At 28.5% G+C, this 17,559-nt stretch overlaps 4 protein-coding genes across 6 annotated transcripts; 2 read left to right on the top strand and 2 right to left on the bottom strand.

Annotated features, from left to right (window-relative positions):
- Nucleotides 1–879: 879 nt before the first annotated feature.
- LOC106787319 (ubiquitin carboxyl-terminal hydrolase 33) lies at nt 880–4,670 on the bottom strand. The gene is made up of 4 exons (XM_014749577.1): nt 4,032–4,670; nt 2,053–3,807; nt 1,695–1,966; nt 880–1,600 (listed from the first exon to the last, which is right to left on the bottom strand). Exons 1-4 carry the CDS (start codon nt 4,448–4,450, stop codon nt 1,302–1,304), a joined length of 2,745 nt encoding a protein of 914 aa, XP_014605063.1. The 5' UTR covers nt 4,451–4,670; the 3' UTR covers nt 880–1,301.
- A 181-nt stretch (nt 4,671–4,851) lies between these two features.
- Nucleotides 4,852–6,976, top strand: LOC106787320 (eukaryotic translation initiation factor 2 subunit 1). The gene is made up of 6 exons (XM_014749578.1): nt 4,852–5,056; nt 5,368–5,609; nt 5,786–6,017; nt 6,103–6,335; nt 6,455–6,570; nt 6,684–6,976. The coding sequence occupies exons 2-6, from the start codon at nt 5,372–5,374 to the stop codon at nt 6,867–6,869; spliced, it is 1,005 nt and encodes a 334-aa protein (XP_014605064.1). The 5' UTR covers nt 4,852–5,056; nt 5,368–5,371; the 3' UTR covers nt 6,870–6,976.
- A 340-nt stretch (nt 6,977–7,316) lies between these two features.
- On the bottom strand, nt 7,317–8,197 carry LOC106787321 (40S ribosomal protein S20). Its single transcript, XM_014749579.1, has 3 exons — nt 8,087–8,197; nt 7,723–7,828; nt 7,317–7,626 (listed from the first exon to the last, which is right to left on the bottom strand). The coding sequence occupies exons 1-3, from the start codon at nt 8,087–8,089 to the stop codon at nt 7,370–7,372; spliced, it is 366 nt and encodes a 121-aa protein (XP_014605065.1). The 5' UTR covers nt 8,090–8,197; the 3' UTR covers nt 7,317–7,369.
- A 627-nt stretch (nt 8,198–8,824) lies between these two features.
- Nucleotides 8,825–15,533, top strand: LOC106787318 (sister chromatid cohesion protein PDS5 homolog B). Of its 3 annotated transcripts, none has more exons than XM_014749574.1 (17): nt 8,825–9,085; nt 9,600–9,754; nt 9,862–10,056; nt 10,167–10,357; nt 10,478–10,685; nt 10,776–11,282; nt 11,359–11,657; nt 11,820–12,162; nt 12,241–12,345; nt 12,470–12,889; nt 13,012–13,374; nt 13,442–13,673; nt 13,784–14,031; nt 14,169–14,462; nt 14,610–14,645; nt 15,006–15,056; nt 15,117–15,533. In XM_014749574.1, the coding sequence occupies exons 2-17, from the start codon at nt 9,674–9,676 to the stop codon at nt 15,171–15,173; spliced, it is 3,630 nt and encodes a 1,209-aa protein (XP_014605060.1). In that variant the 5' UTR covers nt 8,825–9,085; nt 9,600–9,673; the 3' UTR covers nt 15,174–15,533. The 3 variants fall into 3 exon arrangements, with proteins under 3 accessions (XP_014605060.1, XP_014605059.1, XP_014605061.1); XM_014749573.1 differs by having other exon boundaries at nt 13,442–13,688; XM_014749575.1 differs by lacking the exon at nt 14,610–14,645 and having other exon boundaries at nt 13,442–13,688.
- The last annotated feature ends 2,026 nt before the right edge of the window (nt 15,534–17,559 follow it).

The following is a 17,559-nucleotide window of genomic DNA, read 5'->3' as shown; positions in this document are numbered from 1 at the left end:
GAAAAAAAAGAGATTAATAAATTAATTTCTTTTCGATTATTATTACTTATCTTAAAACTTTCACACATAGTTTACTTTTTTATAATTAGTATACTTAAATTAATTATCTTAATTTTTCAATAATAGACATTTTTCTGTCTTTTTATTTACTTTTTTCTCTTGTATTCTTTTTTTTAATACTAACTACAAGAACGAGCAGTATAATTATAAACACAAATTGATAAAATTTCGAATAAAACTAATTCTTTCTAAATATTAATTAACATAACTATCTTTGCTGGTAACATTTGTGCGATTATAACGTAAAACATACTTTTCTATTTTTTTTATTTTTTTTTTTTAATGTCTACTACTCTATTATTGGAATATTCGATCATTTTGAATAATTAAAAACTGAAAATTCTAAATTCCTGTTAAGAATTATTTTTGTTATTCTCGTCGTTAATTAAATATTTACATAAGAATATCATTACTTTGACACATCATTTTCGACGATAACGAGAACTAATAGCAGATTTCATTGTCAGTCTTTCACCTTCTTATTAGTTTTTTTTGTTCGGATTTTTTTTTTAAGAAAATGCATAACATACAATGGCGTGTATGTATGTACATAAATATGGAGAATTTTGTATAACATTATTTTGTACACCGAGAAAAATGACACACAAAAATATAGCAAGTATAATAATAAATATATATATATATAGAAATATCGAAAATATAAAAACCCTGAAGAAAATTGATTATAGTCACCAATTTGAAGTAGAAAAAAAAGAATATAAAAATAAGAATTAAAATAAAAATGAAATAAAAAGATACTTAAGAAATTCATAGTTGAAATAATAAAATATATTTTGTAAACCAAACCTTGTACTACCAACAATTACCCACAAAACATAAACTACATAATACTTTATGACTTTCTATGATAATAGAAAGAAATTAAATTAACAAATTGTAAACGTAAATAAGACTGTTTGTATTAAAAATTATCAATGATTCATCTAAATAACACTTAGTAACATCATTGTATTATACAAGCAAATATGTGGTACTTAAAATTCTTCTTAATATTAAATATTTTTACTTTTAAAGTGTCTTCTAATAATAATTTATTTTTAACATAGTAACATCTAAAGAGATAAAGGCAAAATTTTAATCATTTTATTACACATTTATCTTGCTGTACTTTAAATGTTTTTAATGGAAATTATCTTATTAGATAAGTGTACTGCTTGCATGTATTGTATGTGTTTGTTTGTATGCATGAGATGTTTTATTAATTATGTATATTATTCTTTTTACTCATTGACATCTCTTTGTGTTTTATGAGAGTCACTATCGGACGTTATACTTTCAATAGCACTATCTTGCTGGGAAATAGTTTCTGAGCTTCTGGCAACTTTATTAAACTTTATCTCCGTACGACCAGACTTGAGACTCTGATCTGTGAGATTTGGACTCGAAGCGGAATGTAATGAAGTATTGACTTGTGGCGCTATTGATCGTTGACACGAATGCAACATTAATTCTGGACCTCCGCCATATGTGTTCAAGAAAAAGTGCCACAATTCTTCTGGTATTTGGCCGCAATCTGAACCTTTACGAAATACATATATTTTCTTTATAAAAAGGAGATAAAGATATTTAATTATAAATTTGTTGTATTTTAAGTGCGACATCGTTGAACTTACCAACTTTGAGTATATTCAGCCCATTTTTATTAACGACGATCGAATTATTATCGATTGGTCCAGGCGGTTGAGTTTCTTTACCTCTAACGAAACTTTGCCATTGTCTTAACCAGGCCATTGCAAGACCGTAAATAGCACCATGACTTTCAGAATTGTGATTTAATTGTTGAAATATTTCCATCTCGTATTGTCTCCTTTTTTGCAAAGATTCATATTTTTCTTCACAACTTGGACATTCGTAAAGTTGCGTACATGCTGGTCCACCTCCAAATCTAAAAGAATAAAATATTATGGAGGTTCTACAAAAATTTATAATTAACAAATAAAATGGAAAATTTTCAACTTTATTGTAACTTACGTATTATAAAGATATTCCCAAACAGCTTGTGGTATAGGCATACAAAGTTTATCGCTTATTTGAGCTGTCATTGGATTTTCGCCGCCGTGAGGGCAAAGAAAGTCAGAATTATCTATAGGCCCTGGTTCGGAGAATGTATTAAAACGATTAATCCATTGTCGAGATACAAAAAAATTCAGCTCAGATGGTTCACGAGTTGATATTTCCATCAGTTCCATTGTTCTATCTCGTAACTGCATCATTTCCGGTGACCACTTCTTATAAAATAGCACATAAGCTTCGCAATGTTTAACAGTATCCGGTGTTACCTCCGTAACACATTGATCGTCAAATTCATACCATTTATTAACAATAGAATTCAATGCATAACATGTATAATGACCACCGCCAGCTGTACCATGATGGCAAATAACAGATATTAAATCATAAATGGTAACTTTAGAGACGCATTCTTTATGCAAATATGGTCTCATATCTAATTCTTCTAACGGAAAAGAGACATAATTTGCTATTTTAGAACTAAACATAAGCTCATGGCGAAATCTTTTTAAATGAACACAAAGTATTTCGGGTAGCTCTAGAACTTTGGAAAATTTAATTCCATTACGTAGTTTGTTGCACTTCTCACAACTGTACATGTTATCTCCTTTGAGCTCGTCGGCACTAAAAAATGCAGATAAACAGTCGTGAAGGCTAACAACTGGGCCCCAAAACCAAGAACGCCACCATTGGAAAAGCCAAGAGAACCAACCATTCTGATTGGTCACGTAAACAACATCGGAACAGGGTCCTGCTTTCTGAGGTGTAAGGGATCCTTGATGCAACATATCAATATGATCTCTACTTGGAATAGGTAACGATAAATCTTGAAATGTTTCTACTCTAGTAGAAATCCTGTCGCATGTTAGACACTGTACACTGCTTAATAGCTTACCGTCAAAAATATCGCTTATGATACTTTTTGTTTTCATTTGTTTTTTGGTACGATGTTTGGCAGGTGAGTTTGGGGCAGAGCGTTGCTGTTGGGGAAAAGATTGCTCTACGGTAGATTTTTTTATACTTCTATTAGTAAACTTATTTCTCAATTTTTCTGATTGAGATACACGAGAATAACGTCTCTTTGTACCACGTTCTCCCTCGTCGCTTAAAGAACTCTGCTCGCTAACTCCCGAATCACATGTCTCATATTCAGCATCTGATTGGCTCGAACCATTACCATCTACTTCAGTTTCATCATCATCGGATGAATGTTCTCCAAGACCTTTTAATCTTAGCAATAGATCTTTGTCATCTTCGATGTGTTCCTTTAATTCTTCATGCAATTGGTCCATAAAACATCTTAGAAATTCTTGCGTGTCATGCTGATGATATCCACGAAACATGGGATGAACGGTTCTAATACCAGATAAAATCCCATGTGGCACAACGTATCCACGTGTTTTTTTATTCCACATGTCTCGTACAAGATTTAAATAACTTAAGCTCAATGCAGGCTTTTTATCTTTGGACATATAATGCACCAGATGACCACAGTCCAAAAAAAACTGTGTTAAAGGTGGCACATTTGATAAAGCTTGAAGCGCTGAATTCATGTAACATGTATTGCCTATATTTTGAAGACCGACTAAGCCTCTAGGTTTTCCAGATAAGTCTTTACTTTCCTCCGAATCTGTGCTCTCCTGAGAATCCCCAGATTTTTCATTAAATAAGCCCCTATCATTATTCATTTTATTTACACACCATTCTCCATAGAACCTACAAATAATAAACACCACGATTTTGTTATGAACGTTTTCAATATCATATATATTGATGATATCAGACAACACACAGTACATACACACACAACATATATATAATATGTATACATATATATATATGTATATATATTAATTTATATGATTTTAAAAATATTTAAATAAAAATAATATAATATAAATGAATTTTTAGAGAGAGAGAAAGAGATCAATTTAACTTACTTGTCCAACATAAGCCTATCTAAACCATCCATTTTACTATCAATATTATTAGGTGCATCACCCGAAAATTTGTTCCCAATAGTTTTAACATCAACTTGATTAGGTGATAATGATGGTGAAGATACGTATCTCGCAATAACTTCTTTTTTACAAGCATAACACCATATACGGTTGGTAGTAAGGTTCATATGAGTACAATGAGCAGGAAACATTTGATTATGTAGGGTACTATGATTTAATTGTGTTTCCGCACAAGCGACCCAACGGCAATCAGGAAAAAGACACAACCAAAGATTCGGTCCGTTACAATTACAATCATTGCACTTATTATATCTATCTTTTAAAGAGATCCCATTTTCAAGACACGTAAGATCGCCACGATTAGCGATATGGGGGCAATTTTTCACTACAACTGGCATTTTGAATTTATACACTTCACCTTTTTAACTCGAATTGATCAAAGGACGCCGAATGATGCATACAACTTATCTTCTAACATCTGTAGAAAATTTAGGCTACGTTCTGTTCATGTTGATGTTCCACTTGTATTCTAACCTTTTCCGAACACGTCTCGCTCGAATATCATCTATGATTCACCATAAAATGATTGTCATTAAAAGCACAGGGTCCAAATTCTCAATAAACATAAAAGGTTTAAGGGATACTAACTTGGTGGTGCTAGTGTTCATATTTCCTATTGGCCAATAACTTTAAATAGTTTTAGGAAATATTACATGTGATGGCGTTAGTATACACGTTTCCTATTGGCCAATAGTTTGTATTACAAAAATATAGCAATAAAATATTGTTGATTTCTTTCAAGAGATATAGTTCGTGGCGAAATTCTAATACACACGCCGCTAATTTGTCCTTTTTTTTACCTACTTGTCTAAATTATAGATTAAAGAACAGAATTAGCACATGAATTATTATTCATATTTTTTCAGTGAATATTAAATATTTCGTGTGTTTCATCTGGAAAAGAAAAAATAATTATTTTTGTTTGAAAGAACTTAATTATTTAGGTAATTTTTAAAGTAACATTTTATTTACGAATAGAAAAATCAACAATGTGACTTTTACCATAAGATATATAGAATATATAGATATATTTACATATATATAGAAAAAAATCTTATATTTTATTTAATACTTCATAAAGAATATTTTTTGTATTAATACTTATATATATTACACTCGTGATACATGGTATGTACATATACAATAATCTGATGCAATATGTTATAATGATATAAGCGACATTAATTATTACTAAACCTGATACTATTTATTTCAATTAATAAAAGTTATTTATTTTATTTGTTTGTTTTTAAAGCACAATGGTATTATCTTGTCGATTTTATAAAGAAAAATATCCAGAAGTGGAGGATGTAGTTATGGTAAATGTACGAAGTATAGCCGAAATGGGTGCATATGTACATTTATTAGAATATAATAATATCGAGGGTATGATATTACTTTCTGAATTGTCCAGAAGGCGTATCAGATCTATTAATAAACTGATTAGAGTAGGCAAAACTGAACCAGTTGTTGTCATTAGAGTGGATAAAGAAAAAGGTAGATATAATTAACTAATTATTAACCCCTTGCACTATAATTTAATGTACAGAAATTATAAGAGCGCATGAGTAGAGCCTGTGTTACTCATGTTTGGTTTTGCAAGTGGTTAATAATATTTTTTAAATATAATGTTTAATATAATTTTAAATAACTTAAATTATAATTTTCCATAGGTTATATCGATTTAAGTAAAAGACGTGTATCTGCTGAAGATGTAGAAAAATGTACAGAAAGATATGCCAAAGCTAAAGCTGTTAATTCAATTTTAAGACATGTCGCTGAATTATTACACTATGACAATGACGATCAGTTAGAAGAACTCTATCAAAAAACTGCATGGCATTTTGAAGAAAAATATAAAAAGCAGGCTGCTTCTGCATATGATTTCTTTAAACAATCAGTACTGTAAGTTTTGTTATAGGTATTTAATGTTAAGTTGAATTTTTCTTTATCGTTATAATAATAATATTTGTACGCATTATTACTTTAGAGACCCCTCTATTCTAGCAGAATGTGGGCTTGATGAAAATACGAAAGAAGTATTATTGAATAATATTAAAAGGAAATTGACTTCTCAAGCCGTTAAGATTAGAGCTGATGTAGAAGTTGCTTGTTATGGTTATGAAGGAATCGATGCTGTAAAAAGTGCTTTAAAAGCTGGGTTAGCACTTTCTACCGAAGAACTTCCTATTAAAATTAATTTAATTGCTCCTCCTTTATATGGTACATGCATATATTTTTACTACAATATTTTATATACATATTTGAAATTCATACTCTCTTTTTATTACTATGAATTTTATTTAAATTGATTCTATACAAATATTAAATAATATGTTTAGTCATGACAACATCAACACCAGAAAAACAAGATGGGTTGAAAACATTAAGCGACGCTATTGAAGTTATACAAGAGAAAATAACGTCCCTAGGCGGAGTATTTAATATTCAAATGGCTGTAAGATTTAATTTTATTATATTAAATGTGTTTTTTGTATCGAATATTTCAATATCTTGTACTATAAGAAATTATATTATATAGAATGTAAAAATTTGAAATTTAACTCATAGCCTAAAGTTGTCACTGCTACCGATGAAGCAGAATTAGCAAGACAAATGGAAAAAGCTGAATTTGAAAATGCAGAAGTTGCTGGAGATGACGACGATGAAGAAGTAGAAGGTATGATGGATGATTTTAGCGGTGGTGAAGGTGCAGAGGATGAAAAAACAGGGCATGAATCTGCGGAAGAAGCTTAAATTTATCAAATTTTCATCAATTCATAAATTCAATTGATAGACAAATATGAAACTTTTTATTAAAGTACTCTTTCAAATAAAAATACTTCTACTTTTATGGATGTAAATGATTCGCATATTATTTTTCTTCTAACATTTAATCCGTTCATTACGGATATATCGTTTACAAGTACTCTTCAACTGTATGGGTACTTGCATTACAAATAAGATTCTACTGTATAGGCCTATTACAACATGGAATATAAATTTTATATCACAAAGTATATAGAAAATAGAACATTACAATGTAATGCATTTTTAAGTATTTAGATTTTAAAAATTGCAAGTTAATGTTAAATACTTATCGATGACTATGGTCACAGTTAGAACATATGAAAAGCATTTTATGTAAAAATAAACATTAAAGAAAATGCCATAAAGGTTTTCATATAGATAATCAATGCGTAAAGTTCAGTTTTTTATATTTTTATTAAAACTGTAGACACTCTTATTCATACAATTCAATCATTTGCAATGGTAACTTCAACCTCTACACCAGGTTCGATAGAAATGCTTGTTATTTGTTTAACGATTTCTGATGGAGAGTACAAATCGATGACTCTTTTATGAATTCGCATTTGGAAACGATCCCATGTTTTTGATCCTTCACCGCAAGGAGTTTTACGAGTTGTAATCCTTAAAATCTTAGTAGGCATACGAACAGGCCCTTTGACCTTCAGTTTCTGTTTTTTGGCTCCATTAATCAGTTCGGAACATACTAAACATTTGCAAAAAGATCTTGTTAGCAGATCAACATTATATCATATATGAATTTATATTTAAAAAAGGTGTTGTGTGAGAAGAGAAAATCAACCTTTTTCAAGGGAACGAACGTTACGAGAAGTAAGCGTGATCCTAATACGATGAATAGGAGCCATTTCTTGTCCTGGCTTCTCAGGATTGTCTACCTTCGTACTTGCCTATATATAAAAAAGCAAATAAATTAAAAAAAAAAAAAAAAAAAAAAAAAAAAAAAACAAAAGTATAATTTCAAAAAAGAGATTTTATAAACAAGCATTTGATTAAACGCATATAACATACTACACAACATATAATATATACTATTAACATAACCTTCAAATTATATTTCAATCTCAATTATATTTAATTAAACAATTATTATATGTTTATATTATAAGACATATAAAACAAAATTTAATGATAAAATGATGAATTACCATTGCTTATGATTATTTTCCTGGTCGAGATAATCAATTCAACTGCAAACTGACCAGCGCTGAACCAGAGTACATGGACGTTGCACGTGTCGATTCGAAAGGAAGTAGAAGGAAGCGACGCCAATGTATACGGAAGTCAAATTTCAAGGCAAAACTAACAAAATTTTGAACTAACATATTTGATAAGAATTTTTATTAAATATATTATGTTGTAATTTAAATAAAATTTAATTAAAGGAATAATACATCGAAAATCTCAAATGAATAAATATTACAAGTGGTAAAAATAATTATTCAAATTTGATATTATCCTATATATACTAATCATATAGTAAATACACATTAAAAATACTCCATTTAAATAGCATTAATTGTTCATAATACATTGTATTGTAATACATCGATAACCTTTATGTAAATCACAGTTGTAAAGTGATATATGAATTAACCAATGATTTAATGGGTCATCTATCCCGCGAAATTCCTATTCATACCATTGGTAATATCGAAACCGTCAAATCTCTGTATCGCGAAGTAATGGAAACATTAGATCGATTAATTTAAGTTCTAAAATACAAAAGAAATGAAAAAATCGTGATTGGTCAATTAGATTTTCATTAATCATTCGACCAATTATTTTTTGCGTATCATAATGTATTTGTCCAATTGAAAAGCGATTCAGTCGTGAGTCATATGAATGCAACCATATGCAACTAACTTCAAACGTTCGGATTGTGCTGTCGCGTCCTTTGACACGCTTAACCGTTTAAGAAAACGATTTCGCCACTTTTTCGCTGACCTTTTGATTATTTTTACGATGCCAAGTATTTACAGAAAATTCAGAAAATTACGTCGAAGACGACACGTTCGTACTTATTAATTTAATATATTGTGAGTTCATTTTAAAAATTAAGTTTGTGCCGTGTGTTCATCCAGCTACATTTGCTTTATTGATATTTTGAGTGTCATAGGACTTTTAGTGCCTATGCATATCTTGAGGTAAATATATCATCGATATAATTATATATTTGGCACTTTTTTACATATAATACTGAATAGTTTATCATTAGATCGACATTTTTATATATAATATCATGTTTATGCAGTCTGTTGTATACGTGCACAAGAACGGACATAACCTACAAATTGTCTGAGATTTATAATTATTCACCGAACAGATATTATTATCTACGATATATCTTTGCTTGTATACACATATGTATATATTTATATATGAAAAATTATTAAGAAGTAATATATGATTAATTATCTATTTATAGATTCCATGTAATCTTTATCTTATTTTGATATTAATTAAATTTTATATTTGACTCTAGAGAAGTTAACGTTTTGATATAAATATTTGATGCAATTCATATTACAATTTTTGTTTATAAATTATTATTATTGTTTATAGCTATTACATAATATATTTCTTTAGTAAAATGCAAAAGAAAAATTGTATAATAATTTAAATATTTATAGTTTATTTAAAAATATGATTGCGTTACAGAATTTGGACCGTGTTCTAGATTACTTTAAGAACAAATAGTTTTCTATACATATTTGGATCACTTGATAAACATTATGTCAGAAATTGTCTACCCTCAAGGGTGTAGATCTGTTACCGAGGATCTAGGCCCAGATGAATTAATTAGAAGGCTTAAGGTATAATTGCTATAAATAGTTCTAGCTTATTTAGTTAATACCTTTTTAATTCTTATAATAAATCCATTGATAAAAAAAATAATATGTTCTTTTATTTGGACATATAGACATTGGCTCATACATTACAAGCTATGGGTCAAGATGAAGGAATGTATCAACAATATATTCCATTAGCGTTGCACTTAGCAGAAGAACACTTTTTGATGCATCAAAGTAAAGATGTTCAATTGTTAATTGCATGTTGTATTGCAGACGTATTAAGAGTTTATGCTCCTGAAGCACCGTATAAAGATGCTGACCAGGTAGATATATTTTGTACTTTATATTTTTATCAATATATTATAATAATATTACGGTAATTAAAGGATGTGATCAAATATATCAATATAATCTTAATTCTATGCATTTTTAGGTGAAAACTATCTTTCTGTTTTTAATCAAACAACTAGCTGGATTAAAAGATCCTAAAGATCCTGCTTTCAAAAGATATTTTTATCTTCTTGAAAATTTAGCATACGTCAAATCATTTAATATGTGTTTTGAACTCGAAGACTGTCAAGAAATTTTCTGTGCACTTTTCTCACTTATGTTTAAAATAGTCAAGTAAGTTTCTCTTTTTTCTGTTTCTTTCTTTCTTTAAAAAGGATTACATTAATTACTTCAACAATTATTTTGTTTGATAGTTACGTTAAATTTAATTATTATTATTAATCTTCCTTCCAGCGATGAACATTCTGGAAAAGTTAAAAGTTTTATGTTGGATGTCCTTTGTCCACTAATTACAGAATCTGATATTGTTAGTAATGAACTATTGGACATTATACTTATAAACATTGTAGAACCAAGTAAAACACAAAAAAAGAATGCGTATTTACTTGCTAAAGAATTAATAATTAAATGTAGCGATACATTGGAGTCATATATTCAAGGAGTAAGTTTGATATCAAATAAAAACATGATATAGTAAATTAAAATTAGAATATGTAATCCGATAAAATTACAAATTCAATATGTTTTTCAGTTTTTTAATCACGTGCTGATACTGGGAAAAGAAGAAAAAAGCTTACAAATTTGTAAGAAAGTATATGATTTAATTTACGAATTAAATCATATCTGTCCAAGCGTCTTGTTGTCCGTCCTTCCGCAATTAGAATGTAAATTAAAATCTGCATCGGAAACAGAAAGATTAGGCGCAGTAGCACTACTGGCTAGAATGTTTTCAGAAAAAGGGTCTCAATTAGCTGTTCAACATACACAATTATGGAGAGCATTTTTGGGAAGATTTAATGATATTAGTGTTTCCATTCGTATTAAGTGTGTCCAGTATTCAATGCATTTTTTATTAAATCATCCAGAACTTAGGAAAGACATAACTGATACTTTAAAATTAAGACAACATGACGCTGATGAAAGTGTAAGATATGAAGTAGTTATGGCTATAGTAACTACCGCTAGGAGAGATTTTGAAGTAGTCTCTGATAGCGAAGATTTACTTGAATTCGTAAAAGAAAGAACCCTGGATAAGAAGGTATAATAATAAGTTACATAACAGACAAAATAATAATTATCTATAAATATATAATTTATATATTTTGTATCGTCAGTTTAAAATTAGAAAAGAAGCTATGGCAGGCCTTGCTATGATTTATAAGAAACACTTGAATGACTCAGACGTACCACAGGCTACAAAAAAAGCTGTTACATGGATTAAAGATAAAATATTACACGGTTATTATATGGCAAGCATGGAAGATAGATTATTGGTAGAGAGACTATTAAATACATGCTTAGTTCCCTATCAGTTACCACCAGAAGAAAGAATGAAAAAATTGTATCATTTACTGGGTACTATCGATGACCATGCATCTAAAGCTTTTGTGGAATTGCAAAAGCATCAGCTTGCGTGAGTAAAATTATACACGGTATTGTACACACACGGTAGTATAGCATATCATTTTCATCTGTTATAATTATATTATGTACATATTATTACCATTTAACACAAGAAATCTTGAAATAAATAAGTATTTAATATTAATTATGTTTTAATATATACATTGTGTAGAGTAAGAAGGGCTGTTGTTGAGTGGCTGGAAATTATAAAACGACCAGAAGCTACCAATGAATTAATGACAAAGATTCATCAAATTTCACGGTTTCTACCCGATCCTATGAAAGTGCAAGAGTTTTTACAAAAATTCAATGGACATATGAAAAAAGATTCAACATTATTGCAAGGAATGGAAACTATCGTTCAGCCTAATGTTTCCTGTAAGGAGTGTGCAGATACAATAAGTTTAGTCTTGAAAAAATTGGGACAACCGGTAATGACTAACTTATATTATAATACAATAAAGATGTTATTGGAAAGAGTGAGCTCTGTCATGATCGATGAAGAAGCTATCAGAGTGAGTAAAATATTTTATTATTTATATGCAAGCATATTTTTAGAATGCAACTTAATAAATATAAAAACAATTTCACAGGTTTTGATAGGATACGTATTAGATTGTTTAAAAGGAGGTAATGTAATAGAAGAAGTTGGTCTTAATCCGAATAATGCTGGAGAAAAGGGTTTGAGACTATTGGTTGTAAGTTTATTTTTTTATTTAAAGTAATTAAAAAAGGTATATATATATAAGTTGAATGAAAAAATTGTAACGAGATAGTAACTTAAATTTTTCTAACGATAATGTGATAATTTTTTATTTGCAGATGTTGTCTTTTGTATTTGGTCCGCATTTTCTTCATGATGATATTCTAATGCAATTGGTACATTTTCTAAAAATAGAAGATGAAATGGTAGGACCACTTGTCCTATCGATCTTTACATTTTTAGGAAAATATAAACCTTTATGCGAGGTAGCACCTGATATTATGAATCTAATGGTACCAATTTGCAAAAATTTTGCTGAAACAGGAACCCCGAAACAAGCTAAGCAAGCTGTTAGGTGTTTATTCGTTAACATGACCAATATTCACGATAAAATTTTTCCAGAAATTATTGAAAGAATTAAAATGACATTAACACCTACATCAGAGTTCTATCGAACTTCTATAGTTACATTAGGTCACATAGCATATAATTTGCCTGATAAATATCAAGTACAAATAAAAAATATGGTATCGAGAAAAGTATGTATAATATAAATATATATATATATATATCATACAGATAAAAAAAATACGTATATATATATATTAAATAATTTGAAAATTGTCTTAAAATTTTCATACACGATAAAATGATCTTACAGATTGTTAAAGAATTGCTCGTGAAAGAAAGTACTGAACAAACAGCTGATACCATTGAAGGAGAATGGTGTCGCGAAGATCAACTCCCTGAGGAAACGCGTTGTCGACTAGAAGGTTTAAAGTGTATGGCACGTTGGTTGTTGGGTTTGAAAACGGACGTTTTGTCTGCACAGAAAACGTTTAGGATGTTAAATGCATTTGTTGTAAATAAGGGTGACCTCTTGCAACAAGGACGGTTAAGTAAAGCTGAGATGAGTTGGTTACGATTACAGGCTGGTTGTTCGATGTTAAAAATTTGCGAACAGAAAGGTGTTGGCGATCAATTTACAGCTGAACAATTTTATAATCTTTCCCAGCTTATGGTGGTATGTATATTTATATACATTATTTTATTATAGACATTTTATATATAAAATTATTTGTTCTTTCTAGGACGAGGTTCCTCAAGTTAGGGAAGCTTTTGGTAGTAAATTACATAAAGGACTTGGTAGAGGAATACCAAACAAATGTTTGCCGTTAGACTTTATGGGATATTATGCTTTAGCAGGCAAAGAGCAGGATAAAAGATTGAAATGTTTATTGAAAACATATATGCAAACTGATATAAACAAAAGAAGAGATTACGTTAAAACATTGTCGTTGGGTACTGTAGAACGGGCTATGGGTAAGAAACTAAATAGTAAGCTAATGTCTCACACGAATTGATAATTCTGATTAAAGAATGTGAAGAAATAAAATGATAAATATAGATATTTATAATTGTCTTCTTTTTAGGTCAACTACCGCATATTTTGCCCGATTACATGCTAGTTTTTGCAGTTCCCATTCTAGCTCATGATCCTGAGTTCACGAGTCATTTACTAATTACTCAGTTAAAAATCATACAACAATGTCTATGGTTTATACTCGAGCCACTTATTACAAAGAATGAGTATTACTGTTATGGGTTTTATAAAAACCTTATAGAACGTATGAAAAGTCATAAAGATGCATTGAAACCAGAAGACAACAATATGAATTATGTAATTATCTGATTACGATTAATTAATCATTTATTTTCTCTATAATAATAATAATAATAATAATAATAATAATAATAATAATAATTCTAATATTAATTTTTAATGTTAAATGTTTCATCATATATTTGTTTATACAGAAATTATGGGCAGTATGTGATATAGCTATGAACGTAATATATTCTAAGACAACTAATTTTGATATGAAAGAATTTCCAAGCGAAACACGCATACCAACGATGTACTTTAAACGTACGGACGAATTAGCTAACACAAAAAATTATCTACCTACAGAAATGCAAATAAATATGACCAGTACTAAAGGTAAAGGTACGTTACATAACGTACACACAGTAAGCGAAAGACCACAACGTAGGGCTAAATCTAAACAACAAAAAGAAGTTGGTATTGGTCCCAATGAGACTGATGCAAGGGTAAGAATTAAAACATTTTCTATTCAATAGATCATTCTTAGACCGTAATAATAATTTCATAATTATAAAATTAGTATTGAGCTGTAGACAACAAAAATCTAAAAAGTATTCGTTAAAATTACTATTGTACATTGTTATGATTTCAAGCTGCAAATTGGAGAAGTTGAATGCATTGATGCGCAGGTAAAATAATATACATATAGATTATAAGTAATAGGTCATTCTACAATTTTTATCAATTTTTCTATCTTTAACACTTTCGAGACGCCTATGTCGTTTGCGAGTATGCTTCTGCTGTACAGGCCCATTACTACAGAAATATAAATTTTATCGCAAGATAGATAAAAAAAATAAAATATTATACAATATAATGCATTTTTTTTTTTTTTTTCTTTTTTTTTTTTTTTAAACATGTAGACTTAAAAAATTATAAGCCAATGCTAAATATCTATGGATGCTTATAGTTACGAGTGAGACACAGAAGCATTATCAAAAGGATTAAGCAATTTAATAATACATTCTACATTAGTGGTATTTTTACAGCCTGCCGAAGCATCTGAGACTAGGATTCAATTACCTGGTTTGGAAGAGGAAGTAAGTTAATATTATTATTATTAATTTTTGTATATGTTCATATGTTTAACTTATTTTCAGATCGAAGAGCCACCTGCAAAAAGGGCATTAAGGGAATCAGATAAAGTAAATAAATAATTAAGTGATTGAACTCTGTAATCAAGAAATTGGGACAGGCGGATGGGTGGGGGGTTGGGGATTAACGGAAGTTTGCGAAAAGACTTAAGAAACGCGATTATACTGTAAGAATAAAAGAATCTAAAAATACTTCACAAATTAGAATACAGAATATTTTGGTTATGTAAAAGAATTAATAAACCTAAGTCGTTCGCGTATTTTTAGATTATAAGGTGTTACGATTATGGCGCGCACACACACACACACACACACACATAAACACATATAGACACAAACACACATTAATTTCAAATTATTAATATACGTAGGCTTATGATTCGGAGACACTTCTCTCCGAATTTACAACTATGTGACTAAAGATAAAAAAAAAAAAAAAAGAAAAAGAAAAAGAAAAAAAGAGAAGGAAGATTATTCATTAATTCGTTAGAGACATGTGTCTCAGCGAGTCTGTTTGATTGTTCATATGACCGATAAAATAATAAGAAAAAAAAGAGAAAAGGAAAAATATAAGAAAAGGAAAAAAAAATTAATTAACACCCTATCAAAGAACAGATATGTAAACTAGAATTATTGTTTAAGATGGCTATGTTCATTTTAACACTTTTTATAAAACATGTAAAACTCAAATATCTAAGTTAAATATTTTTTTCTTCCTCAAGAAATATGATACCTGATGATTGTTGTATTGTTCGCTTCTATAGTTTATTATTAATGAAACAGTAACAATGAGAAAAGCTTGTTGTCTTAGATTACGCATTAAAAAAGAAAATAAACAAATAAATAAAAGGTGTATTGTTCATTTCTCTTAAAGATATATAAATCATAATAAAAAAAAAATCTTGAAAGATTGGCATTACATTGGATAGAAGAGAGTATTTTTTAAATACGTTGAGGATTTTTAAAACTTATAAATTTGATAAATTTTACCAAGTATGTGCATATATGATCAATTACAAAATTATTCGTGGAAGAGAACAATGCACACATTGTCAGGTTAATATAAATGATATATATTATTTTATGATTGAATTGGCTTCGTGATCCAAAGTTGTGTTTGTTTCTTTTTATTATTGTTTATTATATTAAGTCTCTTTACTTTTATTGTAATTATTATTAATATTACTATTATTATCATCATCATCGCTATAGTTATTATTTTATATAAGGAGAATTTGATTGTATAGGTAAATCGGTGAATTTTTGTTCTTTCTTAAAAATTAAATATTTACTATTTACTACTACTGCCACCGCGTGACATATATACATAATTGGAAGAAAAAAGGAAAAATAAAACAGATAAAGAATGTAAATTAAGCTATTCATATAAAATAGAAAGAAAAGAAGATTTTATCTTCATTTTTTACTTTTTTCATTTATATATTTTATGTAAGCCTTCAATTAAAATTCATTTGATTCTTTGGGACACAGTATTCCTAAATTATTAATAAAATGGAAAATGAAATATCGCAGTATAAATGGAACAAAAGCGACAATACATTATAATATAATTCATTGATTGTAAAAATAATTTATATTAATTTGTTTTCCAACAAAAAATGAATATTATAATTATTATATACGTATATATCTTTCCATTAATATATGATTACCGATATAAAATGTAATTTAAAACATTTTCATTCGATTCAAGTTTGTATCCAAAACTTTTCTGTATTTATTATAAAATTTAATCATCAATGAATTTTCTAACATTTGCGAGGCAGAATTGCGTTAGAATAACTTACTTTTCATATTTTTACTCATGATCTATTTTTCATATAAAGTTTCAATTTTTTAATATACGTTTACTATATATATAAAGGAAAAGGAAAAAACCCATATTCATAAAAATATAATTACACCTTCATGTTGACGCATCAAGTATACTGAATTTGAATAAGTATGTCATGTATATTAATCTTTATCTTGACATTAACATTTTACTAAGTAAACTATTTCATTTTCAGGTTTTCTATATTTATAAAAATTCACTAGTAAGTTCATACCTCAGTGATAATATAAACTAATGTTTATAAATATGTAAATTATAGCATAATTATATATAAACGTAATTTAACTCTAGTGTGATGATTATATACCTTTCACATGTTCGGTCTAATTAAAAATGCTTCTGTGCATGTGCCAGGTAATCATCACTACTACTATTTTTATCATACAAACAACTTTTTTATCACACATTAAATATATCATTAATGTGTAATCAAGAAAAATAAATGTTCCAGAGATTAAAAGAATCATTTAGTTTTTATATAGTTACAAGCATAGATATATTGCCTATGTATCAAGAGAAGTGTTTCTTTTTATTTTTTTTTATTTTCTTGCATTATATATTATTATTATTATTATTATTATTATTATTATTATT

This window comes from Polistes canadensis, unplaced genomic scaffold, assembly GCF_001313835.1.
Source record: "Polistes canadensis isolate GaletaPanama2010 unplaced genomic scaffold, ASM131383v1 scaffold_98, whole genome shotgun sequence".
Lineage (NCBI taxonomy): Eukaryota > Metazoa > Arthropoda > Insecta > Hymenoptera > Vespidae > Polistes > Polistes canadensis.
Note: the sequence above shows the minus strand (reverse complement) of the source record. Positions and strands in the feature narration are given on the sequence as shown.